At 49.3% G+C, this 19,201-nt stretch overlaps 1 protein-coding gene across 5 annotated transcripts in view; it reads right to left on the reverse strand.

Moving 5' to 3' along the window:
* Positions 1 to 19,201, reverse strand: part of INPP4A (inositol polyphosphate-4-phosphatase type I A) — a 118,695-nt gene that overhangs the window by 29,892 nt on the left and 69,602 nt on the right. For all 5 annotated transcript variants that reach the window (XM_065929752.1, XM_065929751.1, XM_065929754.1 and 2 more), the window contains 9 exons: positions 13,713 to 13,831; positions 11,425 to 11,541; positions 11,056 to 11,135; positions 9,380 to 9,491; positions 8,536 to 8,626; positions 7,972 to 8,119; positions 6,294 to 6,424; positions 4,160 to 4,264; positions 3,589 to 3,697 (listed from right to left, as the gene is read on the reverse strand). In XM_065929752.1, coding sequence (XP_065785824.1) covers positions 3,589 to 3,697; positions 4,160 to 4,264; positions 6,294 to 6,424; positions 7,972 to 8,119; positions 8,536 to 8,626; positions 9,380 to 9,491; positions 11,056 to 11,135; positions 11,425 to 11,541; positions 13,713 to 13,831 — 1,012 coding nt within the window. The remainder of the gene's footprint in view (positions 1 to 3,588; positions 3,698 to 4,159; positions 4,265 to 6,293; positions 6,425 to 7,971; positions 8,120 to 8,535; positions 8,627 to 9,379; positions 9,492 to 11,055; positions 11,136 to 11,424; positions 11,542 to 13,712; positions 13,832 to 19,201) is intronic.

Consider the following 19,201-nt stretch of genomic DNA (forward strand, 5'->3'; position numbering starts at 1 on the left):
TTTCACGGAATGAGGGGCCTTGACTGAGGCCCTCAAAGAACTGCCCTTTCACTTTGGGGGAGGAGAGAGAAGGTGGAGGACCACACACTCCTTCGTTGCCCCGGGAGATGAGGGTCACGTGATCAGGGATGAGGCCTTTCCTTACCGGGCTCATCCCAGGCTAACCCAAAGCCGGGTCCCCAAGAAACGGCCCTGCCCTGCCCCCTGACAGACTACGGGGTCAGCATGCACACAGAAAACCACAGCACCCCAGAACAAACACCACCCCAAGCCCAGACGTCACAGTGAGAAACGATGGCAGCGTCAGAGCCCATGCAGCAGGCCGCAGTCAGGCCTGCGCGGCATGAGGTGTGCACGCTGCTCTCCAAGCTGCAGTCCCTCTGCCCAATGAATAGCTGCCTCTCAGCGGAGTCGAGTCTCAGGACGGAAGTTTTCAAATCTCTTCTTCCCAGGCCCCAGTCTTGAGAGAACACATGTGACTTGAGATGCACATTCGTGTGTGTGGAATGGTGTGTCCACTTCAGCAAATACAAAGCCTCCAGCCAGCCGGAGAGGAATCACCTCCCCACTCACCACAAGTCCTCACACACAGGTCCTATCGGTAACTGGGGCTCACAGAGGGGATACGTGGTGGGAGTGAGAAAGGACGTGCCTCAAACAGCGGCTGTTCGTGGACAACTGTGAACAGCAATCGTGTGAGCCCAACCAAAGACTAAAAATGGGGCAGCTGCAGAGCCTCAGCTGGGGAACAGGGCCATGTCCCCGCGGCACCCTGGCCCTCCCGGCCAGGGCCCTGGGCTGCTCCAGCTCCGTAAAGGCAGCTCTGAGAGGAGCAGAAGCCTCACGAGTCCTGGTGCAAAACCCCCTGTTCTGGACTGGGGCTGTGCTCTGGGTGAGCCTGGGGAGGCCTAGAGCAGCACCTGGGGACCCTGGTCAGCAGGCACCAAGATTCCGGCTGCCATCTCATTCTTTGGTGGAGAAAGTCATCTGGTTATATTAACCCCTGGTTTACCCTCCAGGGGTAAAACTGACCTAGTAATTTGTTTTGCAAATCTCCATTAACCATTAAATAGAAAAATGTAAGCTGGGGACTTCCCTGCTGGTCTACGGTTAAGACATTGCGCTTCATTGGCAGGGGCAGGGGTTCAATCCCTGGGCAGGGAACTAAGACCCTATGTGCCATGAGGCATGGCCAAAGAAAAAAAAGTAAGCTGGTTTCATTCCTGCGAGAGGTGAAGGGGAAGTAAAAACAGAAGAGCCTTAGATGGCAGTGAAAGAAGCCAGGAAGGGACTCCCAAACACACCACTGCACTGGCTTGAAGCCTCAGCACCTGGAACCTGCCTGGCCTAGGTTCCTCCTCATCATGGAGAAAGAGCTGGGTCTTTGCTCCCAGTGACGCAGCCAGACTGGGAGGGTTTGAAACAGCAGACTGGAGACGAGCTATTCATTATCACAGAACATTGCAGTTGGAAGGAGAGTTCTGTCTACTGGGCTACAGCGAGGAGCCTGTGGGGGCGCGGCAGGGGCAGCACCTCACGGAGGAGGGGACAGGCTTTCTCTGCACGAGAGCAAGACCCAAACGCACACTCTCCACAGACAGAGAACTCACCAACACTCCTCAAAACTGCTAAAGAAAAGAACCAAGACGAAATATTAGCAGCTTGTTAGCAAATGGCAAATGCAAAACAAAAACCGTAAAAACCAAGTTCTCTTTCATCAAAATTCTGGAGATAACTTGAGGAGGCCCGGACTACAGGGAGGATTCAGCTTAGGAGCCCAGCATGCTCCCTGGTCAGAGCAGCGTCTGCGCGTGCACCTGAGCCCCAGGGAGACGCCCCATGTGGCGGGTTGCACCTGCGCCGAGCAGAGCTCCCCCGGTGCAAACCATTCCTGCAGGTGGTTTTATGCCATTAGTAGGAAAATACATAAACATGTACATTATACATTTGAAAAATACTACAAAAGCCTTTGGGGAATAAGGGTCCTAAAGTTCACATGCAGGATAACTAGGCATCAACACCCCGACCTTCCTGGGACGGGGCCAGCCCCCTGACTGGCTTTCTCCGCCAGGGCCCCAGGCCAGCTGGAGTTGCACACTCACACCTCCACACGGCCACATGCAGTGCAGCGACACACATCGGCTGGCCGTGCAGAGCGGCGGTGGCACAGGAAGCTGTCTTTGCCCTAACTCCCAGGGGACCACCAGGCTGGCGAATCCGCATGTGGGTCTGGTGGCCTGGTTTGAGGAACCCTTGGTGGGGCCAGATCAGGGTCAAGGGGGCTGCAGGAAGGTGGGCAGGATGCCAGAGATGCTGCCCAGTCTGAGGCTCACCTCCCACCCTCTGCCCTGGGGACAGCTCTGAACCCTGACTCCCTGGGTGCTCTCTGCCTGCCTGCTCACCCCTCATCCCACAGCCCACTGCACCAGTCCTTTCTCCCCAGCCCGTGCAGTCCAAGGTCAACCTGCTCAAGCCCTGTCCTGACACCCACCCAGGACAGAGAGCCAGGCTCTGGCCTGAGGCTGCGGCCAGCACTGTGTGTGCACTCAGTCACTAGGCCTCCACGACTGCTCCACGGGTCCTCCTGAGGATTGTGGGCCTTGGTGTGGGGGCCCCTCAAAGTGCTCTGCTCTGGCCCCTCAACTCCACATTCTGCACAGGCTGCTCTGCTGTGGCCCCAGCTTCTTCTTTCTCTGAGACACCACCTTCTTCTCCTAGCCCTTCCAGGATCACTGCCCGGTCCTGCCTCCCCATCTTCTCTAGAACCTCGCTCCATCAGTGTCCTCCACCATCTCCCCTCGTGAGCCACATCTCTCCTACCAGCCTGAGACAAGCTTGTCTTGGTCCCACTCCTCCTCCACCTCTAGGTCCGAGTAGCCCATGGCATCACCTACAAGCATCCCGTCTACTTCCTACACCCGAGCCCTCTGGTCAAGGTAAGTCTAGCCAGGTGATGTTCGGGAAGATCACCAATGCCTCCCGGTGTCGGACACGACAGCTTGACTTAGTGCTCTCTCCCTGTCACCCCTGCCCTGCAGCAACCCCTGCGCCTTCTTTCCAGCAGGCTCCTAGCACCGGGGTCGACCTACCTGCTCAACCTGTCAGCTCTCGTGGCCCTGCCCCTCTCGCCGGAGCTCCGCCCCGAGGCCCCGCCCCTTATCACGTGCCCCTCCCACCTCGCTGTTTCCCCGCTCTGATTGGTCACTCCCTGCAGCCCTGGAGCATCTCTGACCCTGGGGACACTGACCACCAATGTCCTCCAGGAGAGGAAACCATCTTTCCCAGGCCTCACACCCTGTGACCTTCGACCAGGGTTTCTAAAGGGCAGTGGACCCCACCAAGTCCGCGAGGGCCGGAGGCACCATTCTCCAGGCGGATTTTTCAATCGGCTGCCGTTTTGCAGGGACAGGCCCTCGGGCACTCGTCACTACCCAGCTTGGACGTGCACAGGTCCTCAGGCAGCTCCCCCCACCCTGCAAAAGCAGATCGGACGGTGGACGCTTCTGCGGTCCCGTTGTGACCTTTTTCCTTAACCTGGGAAGCCTGACAGAGCAGAACCAGGAAGACAGACGCCCTCTGAGAACTTACTGTTTTTTAGTCTCTTCAAACTTGTGCAGCTTTTTGCGGAGGCCTCCCGACTTGAAGCCCTGGCAGTGTGCTGCTGGCGCCCCGATGGTGACGATGTCATAGTTCTGGTCTGAATGACAGAAAGCTCTCCTCCGTTACTCTGGCTCAGGCCTGTGGACAAGCTGGCTACGGGGATATGCACGAAGCTCTGGGGTCCCCTGCCAGCCCAGCTCCAAACAGCCTGTGGCAACCCTAGTCCCACCATCCAGGGTGCCCGAGGGCCTCTGGAGCCCAGGACCCTCATCTTGGCTTAGAGGGGCCCATGTGGGTCTCAGGGTGGGGCCACACAGCGACCCACAACACTCAGCCTCAGAAGGATGACCTGCGGGCCATTTTCTGCCCCAGAAACGCAAGGGAAGCTGGAGGAAGGACAAACGAGAGGAAGGTGCTAGAGGTCCTCACAAAGGCCTTGGAAGCCCCTGTGCTGTCCTCTCAGCCCAACGTCACAGCAGATATACAGGACAGACGTGGGACAGCTCAGGGACCAAGGGCCAGTGGGGGAAAGAAGCGACATGATTCATGGGACAGTTACCTGCTCCTCCATCATCCTGAACTCTCATCCTTTGTATGTGTAAGTTAGTGGGAACAAATTCTAGCTTTTTATCTGCTTTCAAACTGCTTGCTTTGAACGAGGGACCTAAGGATCAGAAGGAGAGAAGATAAAGATGGTCAGCCCGTACCCAGCATGCAAGAAAGGCATACACAGAAGGGATGTCGTGAGGATACTGCTGTGTGTGAGCAGGTGTGTGTCGGCAGAGGCCTCGGAGATTCCAAGCTGCCCACGAGCACACTGCCTTCCCTGATGGCGGGGGGTGTGAAACATTGAGGGACAGCGGCTCCTGGCCAGAAGACTGGTCTGGGGTCCCAGGGGTGAGTGGAGGCAGGTGGAGCCATCCTTGGAAGCTGCCTACACCAGCTCTCAGCCAAGAGGTCTGACTCAGGGATAGGACTGTGTGCGGCACGCTGTCAGCACCGCTATAAAAAGCAGGTGGGCCCATGCCAGAAAGTGCCTGTTCCCACTGCAGAGCTTTCCAGCATCTAAGAAGCTGCGTGACAGCAGCGACACATCTCAAGTCTGAAAAGTGATGAGAAGGTCTACTCGTCACCCCAGGTCGGTCAAGGTAAGCAGACGCCACAGGGCACCTAGTCTGGCCGTGGAACACACAGTCACACATCCTCACGTACACCCTGGGTGGCTCAGGAGTTTGGACCGTGTTTTCTAACAAGATATTCACAATCTTACTTCTATAACTGGAATACTTAACTAAGTGAAGAATTACATGCCGAGAAAAGAAAGGGATTATAAATTACAGTGACAATGAGGAGAAATAAACATTTCATTTAGTGAAAAATGGCACGTTTATTTTGCCAGTAATAGAAAATGAAGACTGGACACCATCTGCTCCGCGCTTTGCCCAGGAAACTGTTCCCCAGCTACTGATGGGGGGGCTCACGGACCAGCAACACCAGCTTCCTGGGAGCCTGTTAGAAATACCAAACCCCGGATCTGCTGTTAACAAGATTCTCAGGGGACATAGATGCACAATGGCATCTCAGAAGCTCTGCTCCAGAAACACCCAGATGTGTGGGTTTCAGACTCCCCCAGGTAACAAGCAACCAGCACCAGCAGGTCCCTATGTCCCTTTAGGAAAACACTGCCATTTCTCTCAGAAACACACTTAGATCTTTTCTTCAGACGCAAACCAAACCCAGGGCACCATCATCTTGTCATCATTCCTGTATCTGGCTTCTTCTCAATCAAGTTCATGGACAGGTTCCTATGTTCTGTGTCAGAATCACATTAAGGGCTTATGACTTTCCTGAAAACCTGAAATTCTAGTATTAAAAGGGAAAGAAGGGAAGAATCTGGAGAATAAAGTAATAGAAAACCAACATCATTCCATTGGAATCAAAAGGGAGTGAGTTTATCATCGTTTTCTAGATCTACCCAAACATGCTTTGAAAATCAAGTGGCACCTTTTAATAAAAGGTGTCTGTATTTCATTTTCTCTTCTAAGCCTTAAAATGGAGAGCTCCACTCAGACAATTTGTATGTCAATGTGTGTGTGTATACTCATGTTTTTTTCTGACTCTGTGACCCCATGGACTGTAGCCCACCAGGCTCCTCTGTCCATGGCATTTTCCAGGCAAGAATACATGTGTGGGTTGCCATTTCCTTCTCCAGGCGATCCTCCCGACCCAGGGATTAAACCTGCATCTTTTGCGTCTCTTATACCGGCAGGCGGATTGTTTACCACTGATGCCACCTGGGAAGCCCATATATCAACATAAGGACCACCAAACTGTTAAGCTAGGAAATCTAGAAAACCCTGCCTTGATTGGTCTCAAGGCAAAAGGCCTACATCCTTTTGGGCCCTGCACTGATGCAGGACCGAGATGAGGCAGTCACATGAACCAACAGCCTGGGACTGTCTTTCCTCACTTTCATCCTACAGTGGTTTGTCTTGGCAGGTGACTCCACGGAAGGAACTTTCGATGCAATTCACACATTTGCCTTAATTAAGATCTGAAAACTCCATATTTGAAAGAACCGACATCTATATGAGAATCTATTTTTAAAAATCCATTAGAGCGTCTGTCCATGGGCATATGTGAGCAATCCTGGATCCCAGGTTTTTAGCTGGGAAACGACAGTGGGCGCCCACCTTTGTACTGATGGAGGTCGGTCAGGTTCTCCTGGTAGGTGAGGATGATGGTCTGGTACTGTGTGACAATCTGGCGCCGGAGGCTCTCCCAGCATGGGGACAGCTCCCCCAGCTCCTCCAGTTCACACACTCTGCAAGCAACACACACACGTCAGGCCATGGTGCCCACTCCCTCACGGCAGAGGCCCAGGAGTCCTGAGCATCCAGGAGGACAGATGGCCGTGGACGTGTCACTGGTGCCCGGGGAAGGCCCCGTGGGTCTGCAGGGCCAGCAGCGGCCCAGCAGGGCAGATGGCTCCACATGCAGCTCTAAGAAAGGTGGCCAACCACGGGCCACGTGGAAACCGCACAGACAAGCTTTTCGTAGGAACCCAGATGCTCAGGGAAAACTCAGCGAAGGACTGGGGAGGCCAGTGGCTCTGCCACGGCCCTGGAGCCATGCACGTACCCGGAGGCCACACGAGCGTGAGTCCGGCCCTCCCAGACCACAAGAGGACTAGAGCCTGAGGGCAACCCTCTCCCCTCTCCTCACCCCCACCACGGCTGTCACTGCCCCCTGGGTTCTGGGAAGCACGGGCCTTTCTGCCCTCCCAGGCAGAGCTGCAGAACATAAGGCTGTCCAACGAGCCTGCAGTGGGCTGCTCAGCAGTGGGGGTCCACAGCCGCCAGGCCCTTCAGTCTCACTGGTATCCTTTCCAGGTCTGGGACAAGGACCCTGGGAAACTGGCAACTTCAGCCACCACTCCCGTCACTGTCTGTATAGGGATGAGCTGTCTGGATGTAAAAGGTGTGGGGGTGAGGGGAGAAGAGGACAAGAGGGGACTTAGGATCTCCACAAAAATGCAGCTGTTTAAGAACTGAAATGCATGAGATGTCCCTGGTGGTCCAGTGGCTAAGAACCTGCGATTCCGCTTCAGAGCCATGGGTTCAATCCCTGGCTCGGGAAGTAAGAGCCTGCCTGCCACGCAGCATGGCCGAAGAAACAGAAATGATATATAATCTCAGCTCAGCAAGAAATAACAGCTACATAACCAGAATAATGAACACACACAACAGATTTTTTAAAAAGGATAACCATTTTAGGAAACTGGGGAGAAAGTATAAAAGACCTAAAGGCCTCATCATTTATGAGGATTTTCCTTTCCTAATCAGGAGTTAATCCCTGAAATTGATTGACAGTGCTCTATGCATACACACAGAAATACAGTAGAAAACACTGACATGGCTGAAGTGGCTGTTTCTTGGGAAATAAACAAGAAAGTTGAGCATCTCAAGACTTATGTTTTTTGTAAAAAGCCTTTTTGCACTCTTTCACTTTTTACACTATGCACTTTTTCCTCTGGGGGGCTAATTTTATAAATGTTTTTAGGAATCTACTAAATTATCTGAAGTTAAAAGTCATACCATTTTATCATTATTAAATCAGCAAAAGGAATGCTGAAGGGGGGAACGGGTGCTTGGCGCTGGTACAGCTGGTCTGTCGGCTGCCCGACCTTGTGACTTCCTCGCACCCAAACGGGGGACAAAGTTGAGCAAACTGTTTCCTGAGCCCAGGCCGAGGAGCAGGCAGGCGGCAGGGCTGGGTGTGTGACCAGGCCCGTCTGAGGTCCGCGCTCACCCGCCCCGTCTGCGAACTCTCCTCTGGGAAGGGGCGGACGGCAGGAGCCCTGGGCCTCACCTGGCTGCGTCCTCCTCCAGCAGGAGCTTCACAAACTGCCGCGGCACGTGCAAGGACAGCACGCTCTCTGCCATCTGCTCCAGGATCCGCAGGTGGTTGCCCTCGGTGGTCGGGAAGCGGTACATGCGGCAGATGGCACCACCAAACACTGAGGTGGGAGAGACAGGCTGCAGTGAGTGGGTGCAGGCTGCCGTGGCCCCCTTCCCCAGCCTGCATGGTGCCGTCATCCCCAGGTCTCCTTACTGTTTATCTCCAGGGAATCAGAACACTTAAACCCACGCCCACCGAGGGACTGAGCCTCAATGCTCCTGCCCTGAGACATGCAGTCTTGTCATCCCAGACACTGGTCATCGAGTCATCAAGACAGGGCAAAAGGAAGGAGGAGTCCCTTCCCTGGAGGGTCACTAGTTCCCAATATGCTGAACCAAAGAACGGCATGCTGAGGTGCAGAGAGGTACCGCTGGTGGACACGCCCGTGACAATCAGAGCAGGTGGGGGAGGGGACGCGGGCTCAAGCGGACACTCGCGAGAGTGACAAGAGTACCCACGGAGGAAGCGGTTTACCCGATTTCAGTAAAGTGTCTTTTCGCAACGAAGCGTATTTGGATCGGATCCCCAGGGCCTCGGTCAAGCTCTCATCAACAGGCAGAACCATCTAAAAACACATACACACAAGCATGACGAAACTGACTTGGACGACGCCAGGGCGTATCACAGATCATAAGACTCCTAGAAACTAACATCCACAGTTAACGCTATGAGAAACAGCCAGCCCCAGCCCCAAACAAGAAAAGCCACTGCCGGGGACACTGAGCGCCCTCCGCCCACACAGTTTTCTAGAAATGCACTCTTCCGACCGAGCCACTTCCCTTTGTCTCTGAGTGTTTGCTGTGTGGGATGAAAGGGCGCTGATAGGCAGGCCCGGGAGTATTTCCATAGCTAACGTCTCAGTCTTATTTTGGGTACAATGAGCGATCTCTGTATTTTACAATGACTACTTATCAGTATTTAGGCTCTTACATGAGAACTCTTGTTTGAGAGTGTCTGTGTGAGCAGTTGTGCATGCGGGGAGCAGGGAGAGGTGGCGGTGGGGGGGAGGTGCGCGCAGGTGTGCAATGGGGCCCAGGCAGCCATGGGCAGGGAGTGTCTGGCAGAGAAAGACCTTAACCCACCCTCAGACACAACCTGGGTCTCAGTCCACACCCGCAAGCCACCTCTCCCTCCCGACTGCAGCTCCTGCTATTGAAGAGCCAGCTGTGACCTGGAACAGAGGCTGGGGACCCCTCCTCTCTACCGGATAAGCGCCTGGGGGCACAGGCATGTCCGGTAGCGGCCCCACTGTCCCCTCCCCTGATTTCAGAGGCCATGTCCATTAGGAGGGCCCACCAGTCCACCCAGAGAGACTCACCCTCCCGTTAACGGTGTCCAGAGACCGGGTCACTGGGGGCCGCTGATCTGACTTCTCCTCCATCTGCCAGCCCATCACAGTGATGTTGCCCACGCGGTCACTCTCTGCAGACCTGCAACGAGCAGTGCACTTCGGTATTGGTGCTGTGACTGTGCTTCAGCTTCTGCTAAATGCAAAGCTCAGCATCCTGGATGGTCGAGGGCCAGCTGGTTGGTCCAGCAGCAGTGACCACACGCAGGGGCTCTGAAGGCGGCAGGTGAGGAAAGCTGGGGCCACAAGGGAAGGCTGCGTCTGGGAGGGGGCGATGCCCCAGAGGGAAGCACAGTTGTGCCAGTAAAGCGGGAGGGGAGGAGCCACCGCCCGCCTGGGAGGCAGGGGCCCCTTAGCCCTGGGCTGCCCCTCCCCCGAGAGTGACAGGGGCACACCTCAGAGTTAGGACCCAGAGCATCTTCTTCTGGCATAGGACCCCTTTCTGCTCCATCCACTCCATCCTCAAGCTCTGATTAGCCTCAAGGCTTAGGCCTGGACCCCAGTTAGCAGAGGTCACCCGGGAATTCCCAAAGCCTCTGAATCCTTCCTGATACAGCTGAGGCCCATCTAGCCCTGGTCAGTTTCACCCCAAGACCCCTCAGGGTGGCTGCCGGCTGCCTGGGCCCATCTGATTCATCCAGGGAAGCTCTGGTGAGTCTCTGATTCATAAAGCAATACTGTGAAGCCTTGGGTTTTTTTATCTAGGTGTGGGACTTAGCCAGTTTCTAAATTTTTGCATGGTCACATCCATCCACCAACCGTGTCCTCTGTGACTCATGCTCATGCTTCTCATGCCTGGGAAAGTCAACCCCAGTCACACTGTTCAATGACCATCTCTAGCTCCTTTTAAAAAGGATGATGTCCAACCAGAATCGGCTCTGGCAATGGATGAACCTGAGTGTTTTCCTCTAACCATCCTTCCCCATTCTCCCATCCACCCATTCTCCCAAGACCCTTCCTGAGCCAGGCTCTCCACACACACAGGATCACTGCAGGGCAAGCCCTCCCCAACACCTGCAACGCTGTCATCTCCGCATCTTCAGAATGTCATACTACCGGCCAGGAATTCATCTCCTCCATGGAAACTATCTTTGCTATTTCAGAGTATTTTCCCAATTTTTACATTATTTTTGGGGGGGGGGGGGGAGGAGATGGAGAGAGAGAAAGAAAGAATACCACATCAGGGTGGGACCTGCCCCTAAAATGAATTTGGGAAGGACTGACATCTTGACCCCATCACAGTGGGGGCGGCCCCTCCCTCCCCTCATTTGTTCCTTCCACAAATATTTCCTGAGCAGCAGACACTGTTCTAAGTCTTGGGATACCTGCTCCCTGATAGATCACATCCTATTAAGGGGGAGACAGATGACAGCCAAATACATTTGGTATTATTAGACGTACACAAAGGTTTTCCTTTAGGTCTGCATACTTCCCATGAACACTGCACACTTCCGTTTCATGACAGGCCCTCTGACAGGCTGAGTTTTTTTCTTTCTCCTCAACGACAACCACCTTCCCCCAAGACTGGCTTCTGGGGACGGGGGTTGAGGGTAAGACAATCTCTCAATATAGGGTCGGACCTTCCCCATCCGTCCCTGGACCTCGTAATTCCAGATCCTTGCAGACAGACAAAATTAAATACCAACCTTAGTGTTAAATACAACCTATGGTGCCTGTCCTGGAGCAGATCTTTGACGACAAAAGTTCCAGACCCCAGCAAGTACATCTGAGGGAGAGGGGAGACAGCATTAGTATACACGCTGTGCCTCTGCCCCAGCTTTCAGGCCCAGGGGTGAGGGGTGGAGTGGGTCCAGCTGACTGGTTCTCTCAACACGTCTGACTTCATCTCAGGAGCCCAATGGGAGGCTCAGAAAGATGTTCCCAAAGACAGATACACCTGGACATTAATTCGCAAGCCAGGAGTAAAGCCAGTCTTATGTTCACGTCTCAGACAATTACGTAGCTTTAAAAAAAGAAGGGAAGAATATCCCACGAACTACAACATGGTACTTAACTGTTCCCTGAGATCTGTCCTTGACATCATACACGGACAGCTTGATCTGTGTCATCTGATTGATGAGCGAGTCTTGAAAGAAGGCAATGCTGCTTAGAAATATAGGATCATTGGTTCCCTACAATAGGAAAAAAACAATCAGAACACAGAGTTGCATTTTTCTTAAGGTTGCTTTTGAAATACACCAACATTCTCAGAAGGAGAAACTAACTAATATATTACCAGCTTGGATCAACACATTCTTACACCGATGCAGACAAGCCAAACTCTGCTTTCCAAGAAAGCCTGTAGGCCCAGATACCATGAATAGACCACCACACGCTGGGCCCACAAGCTCACCCTAAGGGCTCCTCCCCCAGTAGGAAAGACTTTCTGTAACTGAAATGAGTTAAATATCCCCATGTGTTCTTATTCTTATGACCTGAGATGTATTTGGATCTACTACTGTAGGCTATTCCTTTAAGCTGAGGCAGATGGAAAGATGAAAGAGGAAATGAATGGTAAGAGTTGTTTATTTCTAGAATCCTGGGTTTGGAATAATGGAGGTCTGGCTTTTTTAAGGCTGTCTTTTTCTGAGGATGAGCTGTGAGTCTCTAGATCATAGGTCACTATTTCTTGGCAGCCCAGCCCTGACCTCAAACGCCATTACATTAAACTCGCTTCCTCAGGTGGTGGTTAGTGATCTCAGTCAAACTGTTAGCGGTTCTTGTCTGTACCTGCAGTTCCAGATCTCATGTCTTGACACCTGCTGGACAGTCTTGTCCCGTTCCTCCCGACCCCCACGTCTGCCGTGACCTGTGGGGCCACAGCCCCACCCAACCACTCCATCTGCTGGTTCAGACTCCCTCCGACTCTCCTTCCAAGGAGGCTCCAGACCCAGGCACCGGCTTTGCTGCCCTCTCTGTTGTCTGAACCACCCAGGGACGATTCACCCCTGCAAATTCTGCCTGCAGAGCCTCCCTCTCACGCCCTCTTCTTTCCATCCCTCCCCGCTGCCGGTGAGGCCCCAGATCACTCCCGCAGGACCTGCCTTAAGCATACCTGTAGACCAGCAGCTACGGCAGGCCAAACCCCCTGCTCCCCTGCACCCCTGCGGTGCCTCGCGCACACACGATACAGTATGACCCGCACAGTGAGCGGCCAGGACCCCGTCCCCCAGGCACTGTCCTGGTCTCTGCTCTCACATGGCCCACTCCGCTCGTCTGCATGGAGCTACGCTCATTTCAGCCTCCTCACCCGCAGCTTGGTAGACTCCCTGAGGGCAGGGGCGGGGGCTCAAGGGTCACCGTGGCATCCACAGCTCCCAATGCTGTGCTTCGTGTGTAGGCAGTGCTAGACAAAAGCTTAGAAACCGGAACTGTTGGCTTCAACTTGAAATAAATTTCCAAGGGAATGAGAGGGTCTATCAGGCAAAATATAAAACTTGGAAAGAAGGAGAAATGCAGTTTGCTTGCTGGAGACTGCCAGGGAGGGCAACATTCACACAGAAACTCACATCACCAACAAAATCTTACAAGAGTTCACACCAGCCACCTCCTACACTTAGTTTCATAACTTACATAATGTGCTCAATTATCTAAAGAAATCTGGTAAAATTCCTGAGGTGACTGTGTATCATTTCATTTCATGTAAAGAGTAAATACATAACACACAACTGAAAAAAGGATATAAAAATACAAACCAATAAAAAGTATGGCCAGTAAGAGGGTTGGTTGATAGCTAACATTCTCTAAACTCTGATTAAAGACCACACGTGTCCAAAAGCAGCAGCCAACTAGAGATGAGAAGGGAGTATGAGGTCTCACCTCTTAAAAAGCAATCAACCTTAGAGGATCACTGCTCAAAAGCAGCCAGCCAGTAGATAATCAGCAACAGTAAAGGATATGGCAAACAAAGGGTTTCTCTGATGGCTCTGCGGTGAAGAGCCCCCTGCCAATGCAGTGTACTTGGGTTCAATCCCTGGGTCAGGAAGGTCCCTTGGAGGAGGAAATAGCAACCCACTCCAGTATTCTTGCCTGGAGAATCCCATGGACAGAGGAGCCTGGCGAGCTACAGCCCATGGGGCCATACAGAGTCAGACATGACTGAGCAACTATAAACAACATGGCAAATAAAAGTACCACCCAGATGAGTACGTGTGATGGAAGACACCAATGTGCTCAACATTCGTGAAAAAAGAGCGACGATCTGCAGGAATACAGCAGCAGCTGTGGTGCTCAGGCCACTGAGCAGACCTCCCACCAGGACCAAGAAGCAGTCTTGGAGCCGCCGGCGGCAAGAAGCACCCACCTCGATGATCTCCGTCTGTGCATGCTTCGTCCAGAAAGCCTGGGGCGGGGTGGTCACGCTCACTGCCACAAAGCTGTTTGGTTTCCGATCTAGTGACGGAGTATGCAGCTCACTACAGGCTACAAAATTAAAACAGAATAGAAATAAAATAAATAAAGTAGAAATGGATCTTAAAAATCAGACTTCAGTTATTTCTCTGTTCCAAACACAACCAAAGAAGGTAAAAGAAGTAAAACCCACACAATGGAATGAGATGATTGCTCTTGACTGTTACAGGGAGGAGACTTTTTAAGTTAGAAATGATCCCTTCTCATTTCTCCCAGCCTTCCCGGCCCTCAGGACAGCAATGCCATAACTGCCAATGGAAGGCTCTCTTCGTCCACGGAATGGATGACACAGGAAAGGTCTGACCCATGAAGTTTGACCTGAATAACTAACTGGAGCTACGCAGTCACAGAGTCTATGAAATCAAGACCCAGCGACACACACCCGCATCCAGGGCTGCTGCACTCCTAAGCTCACGGGATCCGTGGGTCTGTGTGTGACCTATGTTGGAAGCTAATTAAAATTCTATCACAAAATAAAGTTTTTTTTTCTTTTTAAGAAAATCATTGCTCATTTTCCTTATAAGACTCATATCAGATGTGAGATTACTAAACATGTGCCTTTTTAGAACTAAAGACACTTCATAGAACTGTTTCAGGTAGAAAATGTACTGCACTAAGCATTTTGAAATAGACGGTACGACTCAGATATGTCAATCATAGAAGGGACCCACAAGAAAAATGATATTTCTTTGAATCTAACGTGCTATCTATTGTATAATGCATTATGAAAGAAAAAAAGGCCCATTGCCATTAAGTAAGACACTTTCTGACTAAAGAGATACTAAAAGATGAGAAAGATATCCACCTTGTGACTGATGAAATATATGGTAAATCAAAGCCCAAAACTAATAACAAGAACTGGCTTTTCTGGAGAGGCAATGAACATGCCCCAGAGTACTGAAAGCCTTTGCTTAATTCCCAGAGTTCTGAAACAATTGATTATTTTAATTTTTAATTTTTTATAGAATTTTAAAAGTTACTTTCCATTTAGTTATTACAAAATAATGGCTCTATTTCCCATGCTGTACAATACATCCTTGACCCCATGTTATACCCAGTAGTTTGTGCCTCTCAATCCCCTAGCCCTATACGCCCTTTCATTGCCTTCTCCACTAGAAACCACTAGTTTGTTCTCTATATCTGTGAGTCTATTTTTCTGTTATATTCACTAGTTTGCTATATTTTTTAGATTCCATATATAAGTGATCAACTCAGTTCAGTTGCTCAGTCGTGTCCGACCCTTTGTGAACCCATTAACCGCAGCACGCCAGGCCTCCCTGTCCATCACCAACTACCAGCGTTTACTCAAACCCATGTCCATCGCATCGGTGACGTCATCCAGCCATCTCATCCCCTGTAGCCCCTTCTCCTCCAGCTCTCAATCTCTCCCAGCATCAGGGTCCTTTCCAATGAGTCAACTCTTCGCATCAGGTGGCCAAAGTATTGGAGTTTCAGCTTCAACATCAGTCCTTCCAATGAACACCCAGGACTGATCTCCTTTAGGATGGACTGGTTGGATCTCCTTGCCGTCCAAGGGACTCTCAAGAATCTTCTACAACACCACAATTCAAAAGCATCAATTCTTCGGCACTCAGCTTTCTTCACAGTCCAACTCTCACATCCATACATGACTTCTGGAAAAACCATAGCCTTGACTAGACGGACCTTTTTTGGCAAAGTAATGTCTCTGCTTTTTTAATATGCTGTCTAGGTTGGTCATAACTTTCTTTCCAAGGAGCAAGCGACTTTTAATTTCATGACTGCAATCACCATCTGCAATGATTTGGGAGCCCAGAAAAGTAAAGTCAGCCACTGTTTCCCCAACTATTTGCCATGAAATGATGGGACCATATGCCATGATCTCGGTTTTCTGAATGTTGAACTTTAAGCCAACTTTTTTCACTCTCCTCTTTCATCAAGAGGCTTTTTAGTTCTTCTTCACTTTCTGCCATAAGGGTGGTGTCATCTGCATATCTGAGGTTATGGATATTTCCCCTGGCAAACTTGATTCCAGCTTGTGCTTCCTCCAGCCCAGCATTTCTTATGATGTACTCTGCATATAAGTTAAACAAGCAGGGTGACAATATACAGCCTTGGTGTACTCCTTTTCCTATTTGGAACCAGTCTGTTGGTCCATGTCCAGTTCTAACTATTGCTTCCTGACCTGCATACAGGTTTCTCAAGAGGCAGGTCAGGTGGTATGATATGCCCATCTCTTTCAGATTTTTCCACAGTTTATTGTGATCCACACAGTCAAAGGCTTTGGCATAGTTAATAAAGCAGAAATAGATGTTCTTCTGGAACTCTCTTGCTTTTTCGATGATCCAGCAGATGTTGGCAATTTGATCTCTGGTTCCTCTGCCTTTTCTAAAACCAGCTTGAACATCTGGAAGTTCACGGTTCACATATTGCTAAAGCCTGGCTTGGAGAATTTTGAGCATTACTTTACTAGCGTGTGAGATGAGTGGAATTGTGTGGTAGTTTGAGCATTCGTTGGGATTGCTTTTCTTTGGGATTGGAATGAACACTGAACTTTTCCAGTCCTGTGGCCACTTCTGAGTTTTCCAAATTTGCTGGCATATTGAGTGCAGCACTTTCACAGCATCATCTTTTAGGATTTGAAATAGCTCAACTGGAATTCCATCACCTCTACTAGCTTTGTTCGTAGTGATGCTTCCTAAGGCACACTTGACTTCACATTCCAGGATGTCTGGCTCTAGGTGAGTGTGAGTGATCACACCTTCATGATTATCTGGGTCATGAAGATCTTTTTTGTACAGTTCTTCTGTGTATTCTTGCCACCTATTCTTAATATCTTCTGCTTCTGTTAGGTCCATACCAGTTCTGTCCTTTATTGTGCCCATCTTTGAATGAAATGTTCCCTTGGTATCCCTAATTTTCTTGAAGAGATCTCTAGTCTTTCCCATTCTATTGTTTTCCTCTATTTCTTTTCATTGATCTCTGAGGAAGACTTTCTTATCTCTCCTTGCTATTCTTTGGAACTCTGTATTCAAATGGGAATATCTCTACTTTTCTCCTTTGTCTTTCACTTCTCTTCTTTTCACAGCTATTTGTAAGGCCTCCTCAGACACCCATTTTGCTTTTTTGCATTCCTTTTTCTTGGGGATAGTCTTGTTCCCTGTCTTCCTGCACAGTGTCATGAACCTCTGTCCATAGTTCATCAGGCACTCTGTCTATCAAATATGGCCCCTTAAATCTATTTCTCACTTCCACTGTATAATCACTAGGGATTTGATTTAGGTCATACCTGAATGGTCTAGTGGTTTTCCCTACTTTCTTCAATTTAAGTCTAAATTTGGCAATAAGGAGTTCATGATCTGAGCCACAGTCAGCTTCCAGTCTTGTTTTTGCTGACTGTATAGAGCTTCTCCATCTTTGGCTGCAAAGAATATAATCACTCTGATTTATAATATGATTTATAATATGTACATATACACACATACAACAGATACATACACACACCCTCCACATCTTTATCCATTCATCTGTTGATGGGCACTTAGGTTGTTTCAGCATCTTGGCAACTGAAATAATTGATCTGCACCATTTTTTCACTGCCTTTATGGAGGAGAGGATTTTTAGAGGTCTTTACTCCTGTTCTCATCATTCTCATTTATTTTTCAAACGCTCACTGGTGATTTAAAATTCAGAAACTGATTTTTACTTCTGCAAATTAATTTACTTCTGAAAATTGATCTCTTTGTAATATGTTCTCATACATTTTTATGGATTTTCATTTATTACTGGATATAAGAAGATACAAAGAGCCTAGGTTTTCACTCAATGAGCTCTGACAATCATACACACTCACAAAACAAGATAACTTTCTCCATCAGACAAGAAAGTTCCCCCTCCCACTTCCCAGTCAGTTCCCCTACCTGTGCAACCACTTTCTGATTTTTACCATTTTTGTCTTTGAATTTCTTCAACATAAATGGAATGCTTTTAAGATTCATCTGTACTGTTTATATACTCAAAATTCATTCTTCTTTTTAAAAACTGATGAATTATATTCCATTGTATGAATATACCAAAATTTACTTACCAGTCAGTATGTTATTATATTGACAGTTGGGTTGTTTGCAGTTTTGAACCATTATAAATAAATGACATCTTTTTGTGAACATGTTTTCTTTTGCATAAGCACTTAGGAGTGGAACTTCTAGGTTATAGTAGAGAAGAATATGCTTAGCTTTGTAAGAAGCTGACAGATTTCTAAAGTGGCTGCATCATTTTATAATCTCACTGGCATACCAGAGTTCCAGTAGCTCTGAACCCCACCAACATTTGGTGGAGTTAGCCTTTATCTTAGTTGTTCTAAAGAACATGTTTTCATTTGCACTTCTGTGATGACTAATGATGTAAAGCATCTTTTCACCATGTGTTTATTGTTCATTTTTATAACTTCTTTTGTCAAGAGTCTGCTCAAGCCTTTTGCTCATTTTTAAACTGATTTTTTTACTGTCAATTTGTAAGCATTTTATCCTCGATCTGTCCTTTGTTAGGTATATGTGAATATTTTTCTCCAGTTTGTGGTTTATTTGTTCATTTTCTCAAAGATTTCTATAATTTTTTATTTTAGATTTTTAATTTTAGGGACTAGCAGGCAAAAAAACGTCCCTCTCCTCAAAAAGTACCCACATTCTCATCTCAGGAACTTTTGAAAATATTATAATACAGGTAAAAAGGACTTCATTGATGTAACTAAGGTCATGGAATCTTGACATGGAAAGATTACTACAGATTATCTGGATGAGCTTACGCTAATCATATGAGCTCCTAAAAGTACAAGAGGAAGATGGAAGGGTGAGTTACAAAGACGTGAATAAAAAAAAAAAAAAAGACTGGAGAGGTTCTAAGCATGAAAGGCACTCAACCTGCCGTTGCTGGCTGTGGAGAGAGAGGGAGCAGCCACAACCACGGAACGTGAGTGGCCTTCGTGAGCCGAGGACAGGCCTCGACTGGTAGCTAGCAAAGAAATAGGGACCTCAGTGCTCAAACCACAAGGAATTCATTCTGCCAACAATTTGAATGAATAAGGAGCCACCTTCCCCCCTAGAGTCCCCAGGAAGGACCGCAGCCATGCTGATACTTTGACTTTGGTGTTTATAAGATTAAGTAGAGACCTGGCTGAGCCCTTTGGTTTCTGACCTAAGGGAAGTAAGATAATCAATCTGGCTTGCTTGGAGGTGTTATATCGTGGCAATTGTTACAGCAGCAATAGAAAACTAAAACATGTAGTACTTTCTGCCAAGTAGTCAACCTCTGCCTAACCTGAAGCTGTGGCTGTGAGTTCTTCAGTTTCTTCTCTTCCGGACACTTTAAGGTCATCTCACCTTTTTGAAGCACAACTTCATTTAT

The sequence above is a fragment of the Muntiacus reevesi genome, chromosome 3, assembly GCF_963930625.1.
Source record: "Muntiacus reevesi chromosome 3, mMunRee1.1, whole genome shotgun sequence".
NCBI lineage: Eukaryota > Metazoa > Chordata > Mammalia > Artiodactyla > Cervidae > Muntiacus > Muntiacus reevesi.